Source organism: Carcharhinus amblyrhynchos, chromosome 2, assembly GCF_965287045.1.
Source record: "Carcharhinus amblyrhynchos chromosome 2, sCarAmb.v2.hapA, whole genome shotgun sequence".
NCBI classification, from domain to species: Eukaryota; Metazoa; Chordata; class Chondrichthyes; order Carcharhiniformes; family Carcharhinidae; genus Carcharhinus; species Carcharhinus amblyrhynchos.
Window position 1 is genome coordinate 42,069,527 of NC_137325.1, and position 16,625 is coordinate 42,086,151.

The window sequence follows — 16,625 nt, forward strand, 5'->3', positions numbered from 1 at the left end:
ATGTGGTGATGATTTTGAACACATACTGTTCATCTCTGGTGAATTGTACTCCTTGATCACATATAACCCTTTTCCAAATCCCTTGCTGAGCAAATTGAACTCCTACTGCTGAGATCATTGTTGTAGCTCTAAAATCTTTCGACTTTTGATAGAAGAATTTTGGAGGAATAGTCTAGATGCCATTCTTGATTATGTGCAAGTATGTCATTCTATGGCTATCATCTCTTTCTCCTGTTTATTTTAATACCTTTAGCATACACTGCATGTAGATACTATCCTTTCCAAGACTCTTGTAGACTATTTACAAGAGTCTTGGAAAGGATAGTATCTATATGCAGTGGGAAATTCACTTTGAAACTCCTGCTGAAAAAAACAGCTTGATTTACTCCAGTTTTTACACAAATTCGACATTTAGAATTTTTTTGGGAGGATCGCCTCATCGTCTTTGATCTGGATTGCGGGCTCTTATATCTTATCATGCTACCCCTGAAATAGGATCTATAATTTTTTCCCTTTGCTGCTCTCATCTCTAATTTGACTTAATTTTCTTGGTGTGATGTTCATTAGTTGATAGATCTTTACACCTAAATCTTTGCTCTCATGTTTCACATGTGGTGACATATGAGATACAGCATCTTTTAATACCTAACTTGTATTTCAGATTGAAATTGTAACTGTGAAGCCTTGAGAGTAATCTTGCTGGTATTTTACTCAATTTTTTTCCTGCAGATCTGCTCTGGTGTTCAAAGATCCCTCTCTACTATTTTCCTATAGAAAAATGTATGGAATTTTTCTCTAAAAGTTTTTTTCTCTAAAAGCATGTCTGGCTTCAGCTGATATTAGAACCTTGTAGACGAATGTCATCGGTTTTTATCTCGTATCAGGATCACTCCTAGTCTTTTCTTTTAGAAGCATCTACTTATGGGGTGACACATTTACTTCTGCTGTAGAATCAAAGGGCGAAATTTTCCTGTCCTGCCCTGCCCACCACAGGAATCGTACCAGGTGGGAAGCGGACCATGCAAAGGTCCATTGACCTTGGGTGGGATTTTCCTGTCTTGGGATAAGCGTGGACGGAAAATCCTGCCCATAGTGTGGAATCTTCTGGTCCTGCCAGCAGGGGTACCTTGGTGGGTGGGGAAATTTGGCACAAGGCCAAAAACAAATCTCAGTAGTGGGCTGAACTTTAGCAATTATATTCTCAGGACTTTAAAGGCAAGTCAGACTTTCTGACAAGAAATATCGTTTTGCATTCATTAGCATGTCATGCCTCATCATTAAAAGGCAACTCACTGGAATTATGTTGCCTTGCCGGTGTGAAATGACAGTGTTCACTTTTATGTAAGTGATGTACACCTGGGGAGGTACATTTCTCCCACTAGTAGTGAGTTGCCACTGTGACCTCTTTGGGGAACATCTGAAAATGTCAGTCTACCTTGATGAAGATCTGGCATCCTGGTTCTGCCAGTTCTGGAAGCCCAGATGTGTCTGCCCCATGGTCTGTGATCCCTCAGTCCTGGCTCTCTGAGACTGGGCCAAGCTCTGGAATCTACTGCATTCTGTGAGCGAGCCAGGCCCTGGAGTCCCTCAGCATTAGGCCTCGGAGACTGGCCTAATGTGTCTCCAGAATGCCTCCAAGAGTCCCAGCCATGGCCTGCAGTGTCTTCCACATTGCCCCTAACACCCATGGCCATGGAACAATGTGCCTCCTCCATGCCGGCAACACCTTCGCCCATGGCCTGCTGTGTCTCCAGGATGGCCTAGCCCCTGTCACCAGTGAGGACAGATCCCTGAGCCATACTTTCCACTACGGTCACCACCCTTGCAGCGTTGGTCTGATTCACACCCTTGCCGGCACGACTTCCTCAGCAGCACCCTGCTGAACTCTCCTAAACAGCCTTGCAGACACAGCATGGTTACTGACAGCCCTTTCACAACTCCCCGGGTTTGCTGATGCATCTCCGCCAGTCTTGGGATGAATGAACCCCAAAGCCCGGCATCTTGCTTGGGGACAGCTGAATACTCGCCTCCGGCAGATCTATGTGCCTGAGCCCCCGGATGTGCCGCTTCAACTCGACGTGCATCAGTGTCTGTGGTGTACTCACCAGTAAGTGACCCAGAAGCCTCAACGCTAAAAGTACCCACCATGGTGATAGTCTCTGTGTGGTAGATGCCGGTGCCGTGTCACAGGTGCTGTCCTGGGGAGTTTGCTCAGGAGGGGTGGGAGGCACCAACACCTGAAGAGCTGAGTTTGTCTGGGTCCAGAGCTGCAATAAAGAACACACGTTAGGGGGAGGGAGGTAAAACATTCTATTCAGCATCCCATTTCAAGGAGGACCTATGTTGAGGGTGATGCCATTCTGGATGCCTCGTCACAGCCCTGCCTGTGGGAACATAAGGTCGATGACCAGCATTAATATAGTGAAATGCATGGTATGCAATATGTGCCTGTGTCTCGGACAGTATCGGGGAAAAGGGTCACCACTGAAGGGTACTCATTGAGGGAAAGGGGTTAGAATCTGTTCCTGGGGGATGTGGACATTCTTGCATGCCTTTCAGGTGTTCATGCGTGGTTTGAGATCTGTACCTAACCATGCACAGGTTCCAGTTGGGATGCTCACTCATCCTTGCTGCTGGAAGAAAATCATACAGTTTCATTTGACACTGTTGGCCAGACCAGGCTTCTGGCATTCACAGCATCTGTCACCTCCTCCCATGATGCTGTGGTGGCTGCACCCCTTGGGCGAGGGCCCTGATGGGGGAAAATCCATTGTGCCTCTCCTCCATAGCATCAGCGGTCCTGGTCGACCTTGGCGAATCTTGGAGCAAGTTTCCTCGAAGATGTCTTTGTGGCGTGACTGGCTGTGCGTCCATTCCTGTAACTTATGTACAGCTCTGGCTTATTAGGGGAACCATGATGTGGAAATGCCAGCATTGGACTGGGTAATCACAGCAAGAAGTCTCACAACACCAGGTTAAAGTCCAATAGGTTTATTTGGTAGCGCAAGCTTTCGGAATGTCACTCCTAAAGCGACACTCTGAATACCAGGAGCCGGACTCCGTGGTCTGGCCAGCGGTATAAAAAGGGTGGGGGGTGTGCAGTAGTACGCAAGTCTACCATTCAATAGAGCGAAGACTTGCAAGCTGGGGTGTGCATGGCAGCACAGCGCAAGTTCCCTGCAGGGCAACAGTGAGGTCAGCCTGTTTGAGGGATGGGGTACACACGTTATGTGTCTATGGGGGCATGGGGTGAGCAAGAAGCCATGTCTGTGTGGGGGTGTTGGGGTGGTGGTGCAGTGATATGGCCAGCGATGTCTGTGTAAGGGTTGGTGGACAGTGACTTGAATGCTGGGAGGTCTTCTCAGAGATCTGCCAGAAATGAGTAAATGTGCGGGTTCCCGCTCATCCTGCCTATTTCAGCTCCTTTGGTGTGAATAGTCTTTTAATGATATTGACCTGATTTGGTCTTTTAATGATATCCACGATTGTGACCTCTGCAGTGCACAGAGATTCGAGTCTGAGGTTGCACTGATTAAAAAGAATTGTGAACTACAACATTTCTCCTGCCTGTTCAGCACTTTGAATTTCTTTGAGAGAGTTGGGCCTCTTGTCTTTTCCAATCAGCTTTTTTGTACATCAAGGTGTGCAGAGCCCCAAATAAGTTGATCTACCAGGCTTATCATCTGTTCCTTGAACTTGCATTTGGAATCATTGGCCTCCTGCACAGCAGGGAATCTTTCAGCCCATCGAATCTGCACTGACCACAATCCCATCCAAGCTCTATCCTCATAACCCCATGCATTTACCCAAGCTAATCCCCTGTCACTAAGGCGCAATCTAGCATGGCCAATGCACCTAACCCACACATTTTTATGTATTTACTTTGCTAATCTCCCTGATACTAAAGGACAATTTAGCATGGCCAATCAACCTAACTTGCACATCTTTGGACTGTGGGAGGATGTGGGGAGAAAGTGCAAACTCCACACAGATAGTAACCCAAGTCAAGAATCGAACTCGGGTCCCTGGCACTGTGAGGCAGCAGTGCTAACCACTATGCCACCTTTGCTGGCTACATTCCTCAATCTTGATTATCAACAGGCTCCACTAGTTCTTCTAGGTCCTGCCTCAGGCTTTGAAATTTGTATCGGTGGACCTGATAGTTTGAATTTGGCTGGAGATGTGTGCTGAGTTTCTGAAATTTTGTCTTGAGTTCTTATTGTCATCTTCACTCAGATCCCAACTGTTGGAAAGATCCAACCCTTTCCCTCCTATCCACAAGAGGATGTAGCTGACCCATTTTCCTTCATTAGTGCTTTGAGGAAGCTACTGAATGTCAGTTTGTACTTTTGTTTAAACTTCTCAAATGCCTCTATGACATCATCAAACTCCCACTTCACCCTGAGCTGAAGCTGTGCATTCATTATTGTTGCACTGGCCAATTCAATCTTGTATAATTGGCTCACTTTTACCTCTGTAATTTGGGTTGATAGATCTCAACCTAATTCAGTATTGAATCTGTTTAAAATGTTTGACTTTAATTCATAGACACCTGCTGTCATCATTATGAATTGTGGTTCCCAGGAGTTTGGAAAAGTCAAACATTTAGAGACAAATGTACCATCAAATGTTTTTTTTGGATTGCACCATGTGATGCAGGCTGATGGATTGATTAGTTTGATAATGCAGACTGGTATGACAGTGACTGATGTGACATTGAATACTTGTCTGTACATGTGGATGAGAGTATAACACTAACTTTGTTAAACTCTTCCATAGTTAAGATTTTTTTTGCTGCCTACTTGGGTTAGTGTTCACAAAGTTCCTGGAAGTGAAATTAAATTTGCCTCTAGCTGACCCATTATTGAGATTATTCATAACTGTTTATGGGCTGACCACTCACTTGCCTCTGCGTATATTTTGAAACTGAATACTGATCAGGTTCACAAGATTGAGCAAGAGAGTATGGTTGTGAATTGAAAGCATTCAGCTGTGCTTCACTCAGATTTATGCCGCTAGGATTTTGAAAATGTTCTTGGCAGAGCCACCTTATTCTAGTTATCATGTGTACATTGGCATGCTCAGCAGCATTTCTCCAGTACTTGACTTCCCAAGCGCTCTTAACTGCCCGATGTGTTGGCGAATCCTAGAAAGCCACGCAAGCCTCATTTTAATGATGGAAGACATTTTGAAGGAGTTGATTCTCATCTTTCCTATCACTGTGCAAGATGCTGAATGCTTGATATTACATAGGAGAGCACAAGGGCTTTCAGATGTAAATATTTTCATTATATTTGGATCTGAAAAAGAATCACAGATCTTGACTCTAGGGGGATGATTCTCCCAAAAATGTTCAAAGTACAGGAAAGTTGGTGAAAAAAAAATTCTGATTTACAGAGTTCAGACTCTAATCTCCCACACTGTATGCACTGCAGAGGTTACAATCATGAATATCATTAGAAGCTCAGGGGAGGGGCCTATTCACGCCAGAATCTGCACATGCGCAATGGCCCAGAACTGCCAGCCTCTTGATCACTGGCCAGCCTGGGAGCCTGGAAGTGCTGTCCCCCCCAGCCCCTATCCTCCCCCCATGGCCAGGTCACAGCTCTGACCCCCTCCCCCAGTCCTGGAGCACTCTAATCTCCAACAGACCCCCACCCCACAGCCTGCCCTGATCACTGGTCTCCTTCCAGCCACAACCAGATTCCAATTCAGAGTGGCAGTGGGATCCCCACCACTTTGGCAATGCCCTACAAGTCCTGCCCCCTTGGCACAGCACCATGCCTGATGGGCAGTACCAGGTGGCACCATTCCCCCACCACCCGATTCCCTGGGGGACCCTGATCGCTCTCCCCTTTGATCCAGTAGGATCTGCCATTAGTTCCCCGAAAATGGGTAGTGACTCTTAAACCCCTTTGGAGTGAATTTGTACTGGTGGGTTGGGAGATGCTATCGGGCTGGGAGAATTCTGTCCCGGACCCGATAATGACGTTTAAATAACATTAAAAATAAATTAAAATGACTTGTGTGATGTTCCCACTGGTTTCCTGCGTGGTGTCAATAGCACTGAATTTCCAGCGGTGGGAGACTTGTGTGCGTCGGGAATGCATGCATGAATCCTGCGAATTGGCACATGCATGCATCTCCTGACCCAGCCTGCCAAAAAATTAGTAGGTCGGAATGGGAGAAGCAACCCCTCAAATGTTTTTGATGCAACTCATTAAGCGTTCCAAGTTGTTCTAAGTAATTTGTCGACCCATATTTTGTCATTTAAATAATGGGGTTATTAAAAGGTAAATTGGATAGTAACTTCTAGCTCACACATGCATAATTAAACACTGAAATCAAAAGGATCCTTCTGAGTTGCCCTGCTCCTTCAGAAACTCTGGTCAAACCAATATCTCGCGAAGAGATGCAACTTTGAAGCGCATGAAAGAACCTAAAGTTGTAGTACTTGGGGTAGTTGTTACCCACTGAACACACCAGAAAAAGTTTCGGTGTCCATTCCAGTAAGTTTCCAATGGCATAATAAATCTTAATTACTGACAAACAACCTCTATGGCACTGAAAACTCACCTTTTTTCCAAATGCGATACCTCATTCTTTCTGATTTAAACTATTTTAGATTTTAAAATTTTATTTTAATTTTTCTTTTCTTAATCCATCTGTCTTTCCTTCTATTTTGCTTTCTTCATATGGCTTGATATTGGATTAATTATTTTGAATTGCATTTAAGAGACTCTGCATACTTAAATAAGAATTTCTGATTATTCTGATCAGTTGAAGATGCATAGCTACTTACTCAGTTCACAAATGTTCCAGATTCATTGCAGAGACTCTACACCGAAAGGACTTTCCAATCACCCCAGGTTCCAATGAAAAAGCCCATGGGCAAGTTTAATAGAGCAGCTGGCACTGAATGCAAAATCTGGGTTATTATTGTTAATTTAGGATCTAGCTTAGCTCTTGAAGTATGGACTAGTAAGTGTGCAGTTCTGATTTATTTACTTATAAATGAAGGTTCTGCTATGTATTGAATCCCTACAGTACAGAAGCATGCCACGGTGGTGCAGTGGTTAGCACTGCTGCCTCACAGTGCCAGGGACCCAGTTTCGATTCCCGACCTTGGGTCACTGTCTGTTTGGAGTTTGCACACGCTCCCCAGGTTTCTTCCCACATTGTGAAAGATGTGCTGGTTAGGTGCATTGACCCGAACAGGCGCCGGACTGTGGTGAATTTCATAATAACTTCATTGCAGTGTTAATGTAAGCCTTATTTGTGACTAATAAATAAACTTTTACTTTTTGGCCCATCGAATCTGCATCGACTCTGAAAAACCATCTTAACCAAGCCCATGCCCCATAACTATCTAACCTACACATCTTTGGACACCAAGGGTTTCTCGGGTTTATAAGCACCTACCTCCGTGTATTGGCCTCATTGTTCCTGAGGAGCAGTATCGAGAGGCAGCGATTTTTGGGCGTGAGAGGAGGCAGCAAAAAGGTACATTTTTCTGTTTATATTGTTTAACTTTTTATTTATAGTTTTAAAGTCGCGAGTTTCGGCGGTTTTTTTTTAAATTAGTTAGAAACCGGAAATCGTCACTAGGACGCTTGCCGGTAGTTGTAGGTTTTTTTTCTCGGGCCCCTAACCCTATAAATTAGTGTAGAGAGGATACCCGATCCTCTACACTGGTAGAGAATCCCACCCTCCCACCTCCTCTAACCTAATTATAAGTGTGGGGGAAGTTTTTTTTATTTTTGTTTTTCTGCTGGTAATTGCTTCAGGGATGGCAGTTCAGGCAGTAAGCTGCATCTCCTGTGGGATGTATGTGGTGAGGGAATCTAGTAGTGCTTCAGGTGATTTTACTTGTAGGAAGTGTGTTAGATTGCAGCTTCTGGAGGAGCGTGTAAAGGAGCTGGAGGTGGAATTAGAGGAACTCTGCATAATTCGGGAAGCGGAGGTGGAAATCGATAGGAGTTATAAGGAGATAGTCACTCCTAGAAATGAGCCTTGGGTCACTGCCAGGAAGAGGGGAAAGAAGCAATCGGGGGGACAATCCCCTGGGGCTGTTCCCCTCCAAAATAGGTTTTCGGTCCTGGAGGCTACAGTTGAGGAGGAGTCAACTGGGGATAGCCAAAGGGAGCAGGTCTCTGGGGGTGAGCCTACTGTAAAAGCTCAGGTGGTTAGGGGTTGTAAAAGATTGGGCCTCGTGATTGGGGACTCCACAGTTAAGGGGACAGATAGGAGAGTTGGAAGTAAAGGTAGGGACTCAGGGCTGGTGTGTTGCCTACCAGGGGCTGGGGTCCGGGATGTATCAGAAAGGGTATTCAGGACTCTTAGGGGAGAGGGAGATCAACCCCAAGTTATAGTTCATGTGGGGACTCATGATATAGGGAGGTTAAGGGAAGGGGATATTAAGCAGAGATTTATGGAGTTGGGGTGGAAACTAAAGGCCAAGTCTGATAGAGTGGTTATCTCCGGACTCTTGCCTGTGCCACGGGATAGTTTAGAGAGGAATAGAGAGAGGGAAAGTTTGAACTAGTGGCTGAGGGGTTGGTGCAGGAGGGAGGGGTTCAAGTACTTGAGCAATTGGGGCTCATTCTGGGGAAGGTGGGACCTCTATAAGAGGGATGGTCTACACCTGAATCAGAGGGGGACCAATATCCTGGGGGGTAAATTTGCAAAGGCTATGCAGGGAGGTTTAAACTGATTCGGAGGGGGGGTGGGATCCTGAGTAGAGGGGTTGAAAGTGAGGGGGGCATAGATGGGGACTGCAATGCACAGCATCGCAGGGGTGGGGTGGAGCAGGGTTTGAAATGCGTATACTTTAATGCGAGGAGTATTCGCAATAAAGTGGATGAACTTGCAGCGTGGATCAGTACCTGGGACTTCGATGTTGTGGCCATTTCAGAGACATGGATAGAGCAGGGGCAGGAATGGTTGCTGCAGGTCCCGGGGTTCAAATGTTTTAGTCGGAGTAGAGAAGGAGCTAGAAGGGGGGGAGGGGTAGCATTATTGGTCAGGGACTGTATCACAGTGTCAGAGAGGAAGTTTGATGAGGACTTGTCTGTTGAGGTAGTATGGGCGGAGATTAGAAATAGGAGTGGAGAGGTCACCCTGTTGGGAGTCTTTTATAGACCTCCTCAAAGTTCTAGAGAGGTTGAGGAAAGGATTGCGGAGACGATCCTGGTTAGGAGTGAAAGTAATAGGGTAATTGTTATGGGGGATTTTAACTTTACTAATATTGAGTGGAATTGTTATAGCTCTAGCTCGTTAGAGGGGTCAGTTTTTGTACAAAGCGTGCAGGAAGGTTTTTTGACTCAGTATGTAGATAGGCCAACTAGAGGTGAGGCTATATTGGATTTGGTGCTGGGAAATGAGCCAGACCAGGTGCTAGACTTGGAAGTTGGTGTGCATTTTGGTGATAGTGACCACAATTCGGTTACGTTCACCTTACTGATGGAAAGGGATAGGCATGAACCTCGGGCCAGTGGTTTTAGCTGGGGGAAGGGTAATTATGAGGCTATTAGGAGAGAATTAGGAAGCATAGGTTGGACTCGGAGATTACAGGGACTGGGAACGTCCGAAATGTGGAGTTTTTTCAAGGAGCAGCTACTGCGAGTCCGTGATAGGTATGTCCCTGTCAGGCAAGGAGGAATTGGTAGGGCTAGGGAACCGTGGTGCACCAAAAAAGTTGATTCGTTGGTTAAAAGGAAAAAGGAGGCTTATGTTCGGATGAGACGTGAGGGCTCGGGTAGTGCAGTAGAAAACTTTAGATTGGCTAGGAGGGAGTTGAAGAGTGAGCTAAGAAGGGCTAAAAGAGGACATGAGAAGACTTTGGCTGATAGGGTTAAGGAGAATCCTAAGGCATTCTATAGGTATGTCAAGAACAGAAGGTTGGTTAGGGCAAGATTAGGGCCAGTTATAGACAGCAGAGGGAAGTTATGTGTGGAACCGGAGGAGATTGGAGAGGCATTGAACCAATATTTCTCTTCGGTGTTCACGCAGGGGGACATGGATATAGCTGAGGATGACACTGGGTTGCAGGGGAGTAGAATTGACAGTGTTACAGTTGATAAGGAGGATGTGCTGGATATTCTGGAGGGTCTGAAAATAGATAAGTCCCCTGGTCCGGATGGGATTTACCCTAGGATTCTCTGGGAGGCAAGAGAAGTGGTTGCAGAGCCTCTGGCTCTGATCTTCAGGTTGTCGTTGGCCTCTGGTATAGTACCGGAAGATTGGAGGTTAGCGAATGTTGTCCCATTGTTTAAGAAGGGGAACAGAGACTTCCCCGGGAATTATAGACCGGTGAGTCTTACTTCTGTTGTGGGCAAGGTTTTAGAAAAAATTATTAGGGATAGGATTTATAGTTATTTGGAGAGTAATGAATTGATTGGAGATAGCATGGTTTTGTGGCGGGTAGGTCGTGCCTTACTAACCTTATTGAGTTTTTTGAGAAAGTGACCAAAGAGGTGGATGGGGGTAAGGCAGTGGACGTGGTGTATATGGATTTTAGTAAGGCGTTTGATAAGGTTCACCATGGTAGGCTTCTGCAGAAAATGCAGATGTATGGGATTGGGGGTGATCTAGGGAATTGGATCAGGAATTGGCTAGCGGATAGGAGACAGAGGGTGGTGGTTGATGGTAAATATTCATCATGGAGTTCGGTTACGAGTGGTGTGCCTCAGGGATCTGTTTTGGGGCCACTGCTGTTGTAATATTTATTAATGATCTGGATGAGGGTATAGTTGGGTGGATTAGTAAATTTGCTGATGACACCAAAGTCGGAGGTGTGGTAGATAGTGAGGAAGGGTGTCATAGTTTGCAGGAAGACTTAGACAGGTTGCAGAGCTGGGCCGAGAGGTGGCGGATGGAGTTTAATGCGGAGAAGTGTGAGGTAATTCACTTTGGTAGGAATAACAGATGTGTCGAGTATAGGGCTAACGGGAGGACTTTGAATAGTGTGGATGAGCAGAGGGATCTAGGTGTATGTGTACATAGATCCCTGAAAGTTGGGAATCAAGTAGATAAGGTTGTTAAGAAGGCATACGGTGTCTTGGCATTTATTGGTAGGGGGATTGAATTTAGGAGTCGCAGCGTTATGTTGCAACTGTACACAACTCTGGTGCGGCCGCACTTGGAGTACTGTGTGCAGTTCTGGTCCCCACAGTACAGGAAGGATGTGGAGGCTTTGGAGAGGGTGCAGAGGAGGTTTACCAGGATGTTGCCTGGTATGGAGGGGAGGTCCTATGAGGAGAGGCTGAGGGATTTGGGGTTGTTTTCGCTGGAAAGAAGGCGGCTAAGAGGGGATCTTATTGAAACATATAAGATGATTAGAGGTTTAGATAGGGTGGATAGTGATAGCCTTTTTCCTCTGATGGAGAAATCTAGCACGAGGGGGCATGGCTTTAAATTAAGGGGGGGTAGTTATAGGATGGATGTCAGGGGTAGGTTCTTTACCCAGAGGGTGGTGAGGGATTGGAATGCCCTGCCTGCTGCGGTTGTAAATGCGCCTAGTTTGGGGGCGTTTAAGAGATCCGTGGATAGGTTTATGGACGAGAAGGGATTGGTTTAGGTTAGTGGGTCATTGTTTTGTAACTGGTCAGCGCAACATTGTGGGCCGAAGGGCCTGTTCTGCGCTGTAATGTTCTATGTTCTAAGGGATAATTTACCATGAGCAATCCACCTAACCTGCACATCTTTGGATGTGTAAGGAAAGTGGAGCACCCAAAGGAAACCCATGCAGACACTGGGAGAATGCGCAAACTCCACACAGTCACTCAGACTGGAATCAAACCCAGCTCCCTGGCTCACAGTGCTAGCCACTGTGCTGTCTATTCATTATGTTTCATGTACTAGGAATAAATAGGCCATTTTCTGAATGGCAGACGGGTACTGCAGGGATCAGTGCTGGGACCTCAGCTATTCGTATATATCTATATAAGTGAACTAAATGTAATATCTCCAGATTTGCTGATGACATTTCAGTGTGTTTTGGATAAGTTGAGTGAGTGGGCAAATGCATGGCAGATGCAGAACTATGTGGTTAATTATGTTATTATTCACTTTAGTAGCAAAAACAGAAACACAAATCTGGACAACTATAGATTGAGAGAGGGGAATGTGCAATGAGACCTGGGTGTCCTTGTACACCAGATGCTGAAATTAGCATGCAGGTATAGCAGGTGGTGAAGAAGGCGAATAGTATGTTAGCCTTCATTACGAGAGGATTCAAGTACAGGAACAGGGGTGTCTTGCTGCAGTTATACAGAACCTTGGTGAGACCACACCTGGAATATTGTGTTCAGTTTTGGTCTTGTTGTCTGAGGAAGGATGTTCTTGCTATGGCAGAAGTACAGCAACAATTTCCTGGGTTGGCAGGATTGACATATGAGGAGAGAGTTGATTAGGATTAAATTCACTAGAGTTTTTGAATAATTTGATGGTGGATCTCAGAAACCTAGACAAGGTAGGTTCAGGAAGGATGTTCCTGATGGTGGGGGAGTCCAAAACCCGGGGTCATAATTTGAGGATATGGTGTAAATCATTTAGGACTGAAATGAGGAAAAATTTATTCACCCAAAGAGTGGTGAGCCTGTAGGATTCTCTATCACAGAAAATAGTTGAGACCAAAACACTGGATTTAACTTTTCTAAAATTCAGACTGTGGGACCTCAATACTCACCCAATCTGTGCGATTGGCACCAAAAAAGTATCACAACCTCTGGCTCACTGATTTTCCACCACAGAATATTCTGCATCCTCTTTGTGTTGTTCTTTACCCTGTCACCAGGGAAATGACACACCATATTAAACTCGTGACTGGTCACGTATCTCATTATCCCCCGAACTGTAGAAGGTTCCATAACAACTCTGTCACTACTTCTTGTTGTTTCTCTCCTATCAGACTAGAATATTATGTCCAGTTCTGATTATCATGCTATAGGAAGGATGTGAGGGTCCTTGAGAGGGTGCAGAGGAGATTCATCAGAATGGTTTCAGGGTAGGGGAATTTTAGTTACTAAAAAAATTGGGTGGGTTCCCCTAGAAGCAAAGGAGATTGAGGGGAGATCGGAGAGTGTGCAAGATTATAACAGGTTTGGATGGGGTAGACCAGGAAAATGGTTCCGATTAACTGAGTACAAAGAAAAGAGAACACAGATTGATGGTTTTGGGCAAGAGATTCAGGGGAGACACAAGAACCTTGTTCTGCAGCAAATGATGGTGGAAACACTTAATGATTTCAAAAAGATATTGGATAGGCAGTTATAGGAAATTTGCTGGCTATGGGGATTGTGTGGGGGAGCGAAACTGGCTGGATTGCTCTGTGGAAAATCTGGGTGAGCTGAATGGCCTACATCTTGCTGTAAATGACTTGGCGGCTCAGTGCATTCTCTTGTCATTTGATGCCATGATGTGGACCCCACTCCTCGTTCAAGATACAACCATTTCCAGCAATCTCCAAAGCCAAGTACTGGTTTGAAAATGGCATACTTTCTAAACACTTCTGGGTGTCCACCCATCGACTATTCTGAACACTTCCTATGGGATGACCACCTCCTGCGATGTATAATTCACAAAGCTGACATCCTCCCCGAAGCCCTATAGTGATTCCTGCTAACCTTTGAGCTTGAAAATCCTGAGCATCAGGAAACACTTCGAACCTGCGTAGTCTCCCAGGGCATTTGATCTGTTCTGATGTTCCCACATGGAATAGGAATTGTAAGCCACAGACCCTCCCATGATCTTAAGAAACAAATCTAGATCTTTTATAACCTAGTTAGTACTTCGTATAAACTAGTCATTTTAATTAATGCCTTTAGATCTGCTGTGCTAATAATTGTTAATTCAGTTAGTTATACTTGGATTTTAAATTTTATTAATTGTGCTATCAATATAATCCAATATTTTATAATTTTCCCGTGCTAGTTTAAACCACTGCCATGGTTTAGAAAGAAAAAACTCTGAAATCAGCTGCCAATCTCCTGCCTCTAATGTCACTACTTGTGTTTTTTGGAAAAGAGTCAGAAATTCCCTCTTCCTTGCTTTTGATTTATCAATGGTATTACTGCTATCTGGTCTTGCTGTCTTCCTCTCCTCTCTGACAGCTCTTTGTTTTATATAAGACCAGAACAGAATTTCTCCCTCACTGCCTAATTCCTTGAGTTGAGTACCCTGCCAAAGCATTATTTTGAGCTGAATTCAGAACTACTTTCATCTACATTTTCATAGAGTCATAATCAATATCATCAGTACAATTTTAAATAAGTTTTTTTTAAACTTTATTCCAATCCAATCAAGTCAAATTAAAGCCAATTCGGAGTCCCAACAAGTTGGGACATTCCCGATCCAAGCTGACAAGACAGGGCTCTCACCTCCTGTTTTGGGCTTGCTCTACATGATCCAAGCTGATTGGAGTAGATGTAGCTCCTCCTCCAAGACTTGATCTTATTTGCATCTTAGCCAAAAGGCTGAGATACTGCTTTAAAAAATTGCTTCAAATGAAGCTGAAATGTAACCCAATGAGCATAAGTTCTTGCAGACAGCAATATTGTAATGACCCAATAATATTTGTAAATATTGACCAAGAGATAAATAGAACAGGGGGATCATTTACATACACTTGAGAGGACAAAGGAAGCCTTTGTTTAACGTCTCACCTGAAAAACAACATCCCTTGGTATTACACTGGAGCGTTCGGCTTCATTTTTATGCTCAAGTCCTGTTGGGTCGTCTGGCCATGAGGCCACAACCTTCTTGGTGTCCGTACTTCTGTTGCAAGGACACCTGCAAATAAGATATCAAGACATGAACATTGATGCTAACAACTGGGGGACATTCACCGACATATTTTCTTGAAATCTGCCTGTTATTTTTCAGCATCTATCATTGAAGGAAATAACGTCCTAACAACCAATTTCGTTCTATAAATAAACCCTTGTTATGTTTTGAGTTTTGTTGCAAGATTGCTCTTTCTTGGAGTCCATGCAGTGGCATGCCGATGATCAGTGTAGAAACTCTTGAGCATAAAGATTGTCACCAGCATCATCATCTATAGAATCAATGTTGATATATTTTAATTCAGCTGACAGCTTTTCTAAAATGTTTTCATTATAAAATTTATTGGGCAGCATGGTGGCGCTGCTGCCTCAAAGGGCCAGGGGCCTGGATTTGATTCCAGCTTGGATGACTGTGTCTATGTGGAGTTTGCACATTCTGCCCAAGACTATGTGTGTTTTCTCTGGGTACTCCAGTTTCCTCCCACAGTCCAAAGATGTGCAGGTTAGGTGGATTGGCTGTGATAAATTGCCCCTTAGTGTTACAAGATATGAATGTTAGATGGATTAGCCATTAGAAATGTGTTGGGTTATGGGAGTAGGGCAGGGAAGAAGGGCCTGGGTAAGATACTGAGCTGGTGCAGACTTGTTGAACCAAATGGCCTCTTCTGTGCTGTAGGGATTCTATGAAATCCAGTGAATCTTCATTTTGGCACAAACAATAGCTTTCAAATGATAACTTAATTGTCCCTGCTGTTTTGGCAAACTTAGCAAATTTCATTATCTTAGCCATTCTTTCCATGCTATCACTTCCTTCACTCTGGATTGCATGCCTTTCCATCCCTTCCCATGTCATGCCATCTCCCCTCATCCCATCCCTTCAATAAACTATTTCCCTAGCCAGACTGTTGTTAGATTCCCCATACCTGATTCATATTTGTTATTCACAAACCTACCCCCACCATCCTGTCACATGTTCTTTTTGCTTTCTTTTGTTGTGTGTGTGCTAGCCTGATACCACCCACAAAATAAACCCTGCAATAAATTGCTCATTCAAAACAGCCCAGAGATAAAAATTGAATATCATAAATGTAATACTTAAAAGTAATAAATGTCAAATTTGTACATGAGATTTTGAAATATCAGTTAGAATTATTTTTCCATGGTTTGATGAGCAACTCGTCTTTGGTTAAAAGGCTTTTGTCAGTATTGGAAATATAATGTAGGGTTTGGATGGTCTGTATTTCAATTTACAATGCAATCATGGACTTTAGATCATGAACTCTGCGTATGTTGTCCAGGTGCAAACTATATGCAGATGAGTAGGTGTACCAGTGTTATCCAAAACTAATAAAATCTAATAAATGCTGAATGCGTTGACAGTGTTGGGATAGAAATTGGACCTTGTTCTGTCGGTTTTATAGGTGTAAAACAAGCACAACAAAGCTTAATTTCTGGAACTAAGGCTTTGTGCTCTTAAGGACAATTGAAAGACTTCTGGTCCAAAATTGGTTGCATAGATGTTCAGGCTGTCCCAGAGGGCATCTAAAACAGTTTGATTTTTTTTTCAGAGCAGCCATTGTAATCCAAACAGCAGCTGCAAACAAAAGGTCAGTTTAAAACTCTTTTTGAAAAGTGGAGCTAATGTTGTTTTCATCCATCTTGTTGAAAAATATTTTTTAACCACTGCCCTTGATTGCCACCAATTTTTTTAATGCTTCTTCCTTATTTATCGTTATACAATCTCATTGCTCTACCTTTTTTTGCACTACTTCACCTTCCTCCGATTGTCCTATTACCATTGTTGCAATATCCCATGAAAACCAAGGCAGAATCCAGATTTAG

At 44.1% G+C, this 16,625-nt stretch overlaps 1 protein-coding gene across 2 annotated transcripts in view; it reads left to right on the forward strand.

Moving 5' to 3' along the window:
* Positions 1–16,625, forward strand: part of retreg1 (reticulophagy regulator 1) — a 129,225-nt gene that overhangs the window by 26,716 nt on the left and 85,884 nt on the right. Inside the window, exon 4 of one of the 2 annotated variants that reach the window (XM_080204985.1) lies at positions 16,352–16,390. The exons of the other annotated variant lie outside the window; for it this stretch is intronic. Within the exon in view, the coding sequence (XP_080061111.1) occupies positions 16,352–16,390 (39 nt within the window). The remainder of the gene's footprint in view (positions 1–16,351; positions 16,391–16,625) is intronic. 2 annotated transcript variants of the gene reach the window in all.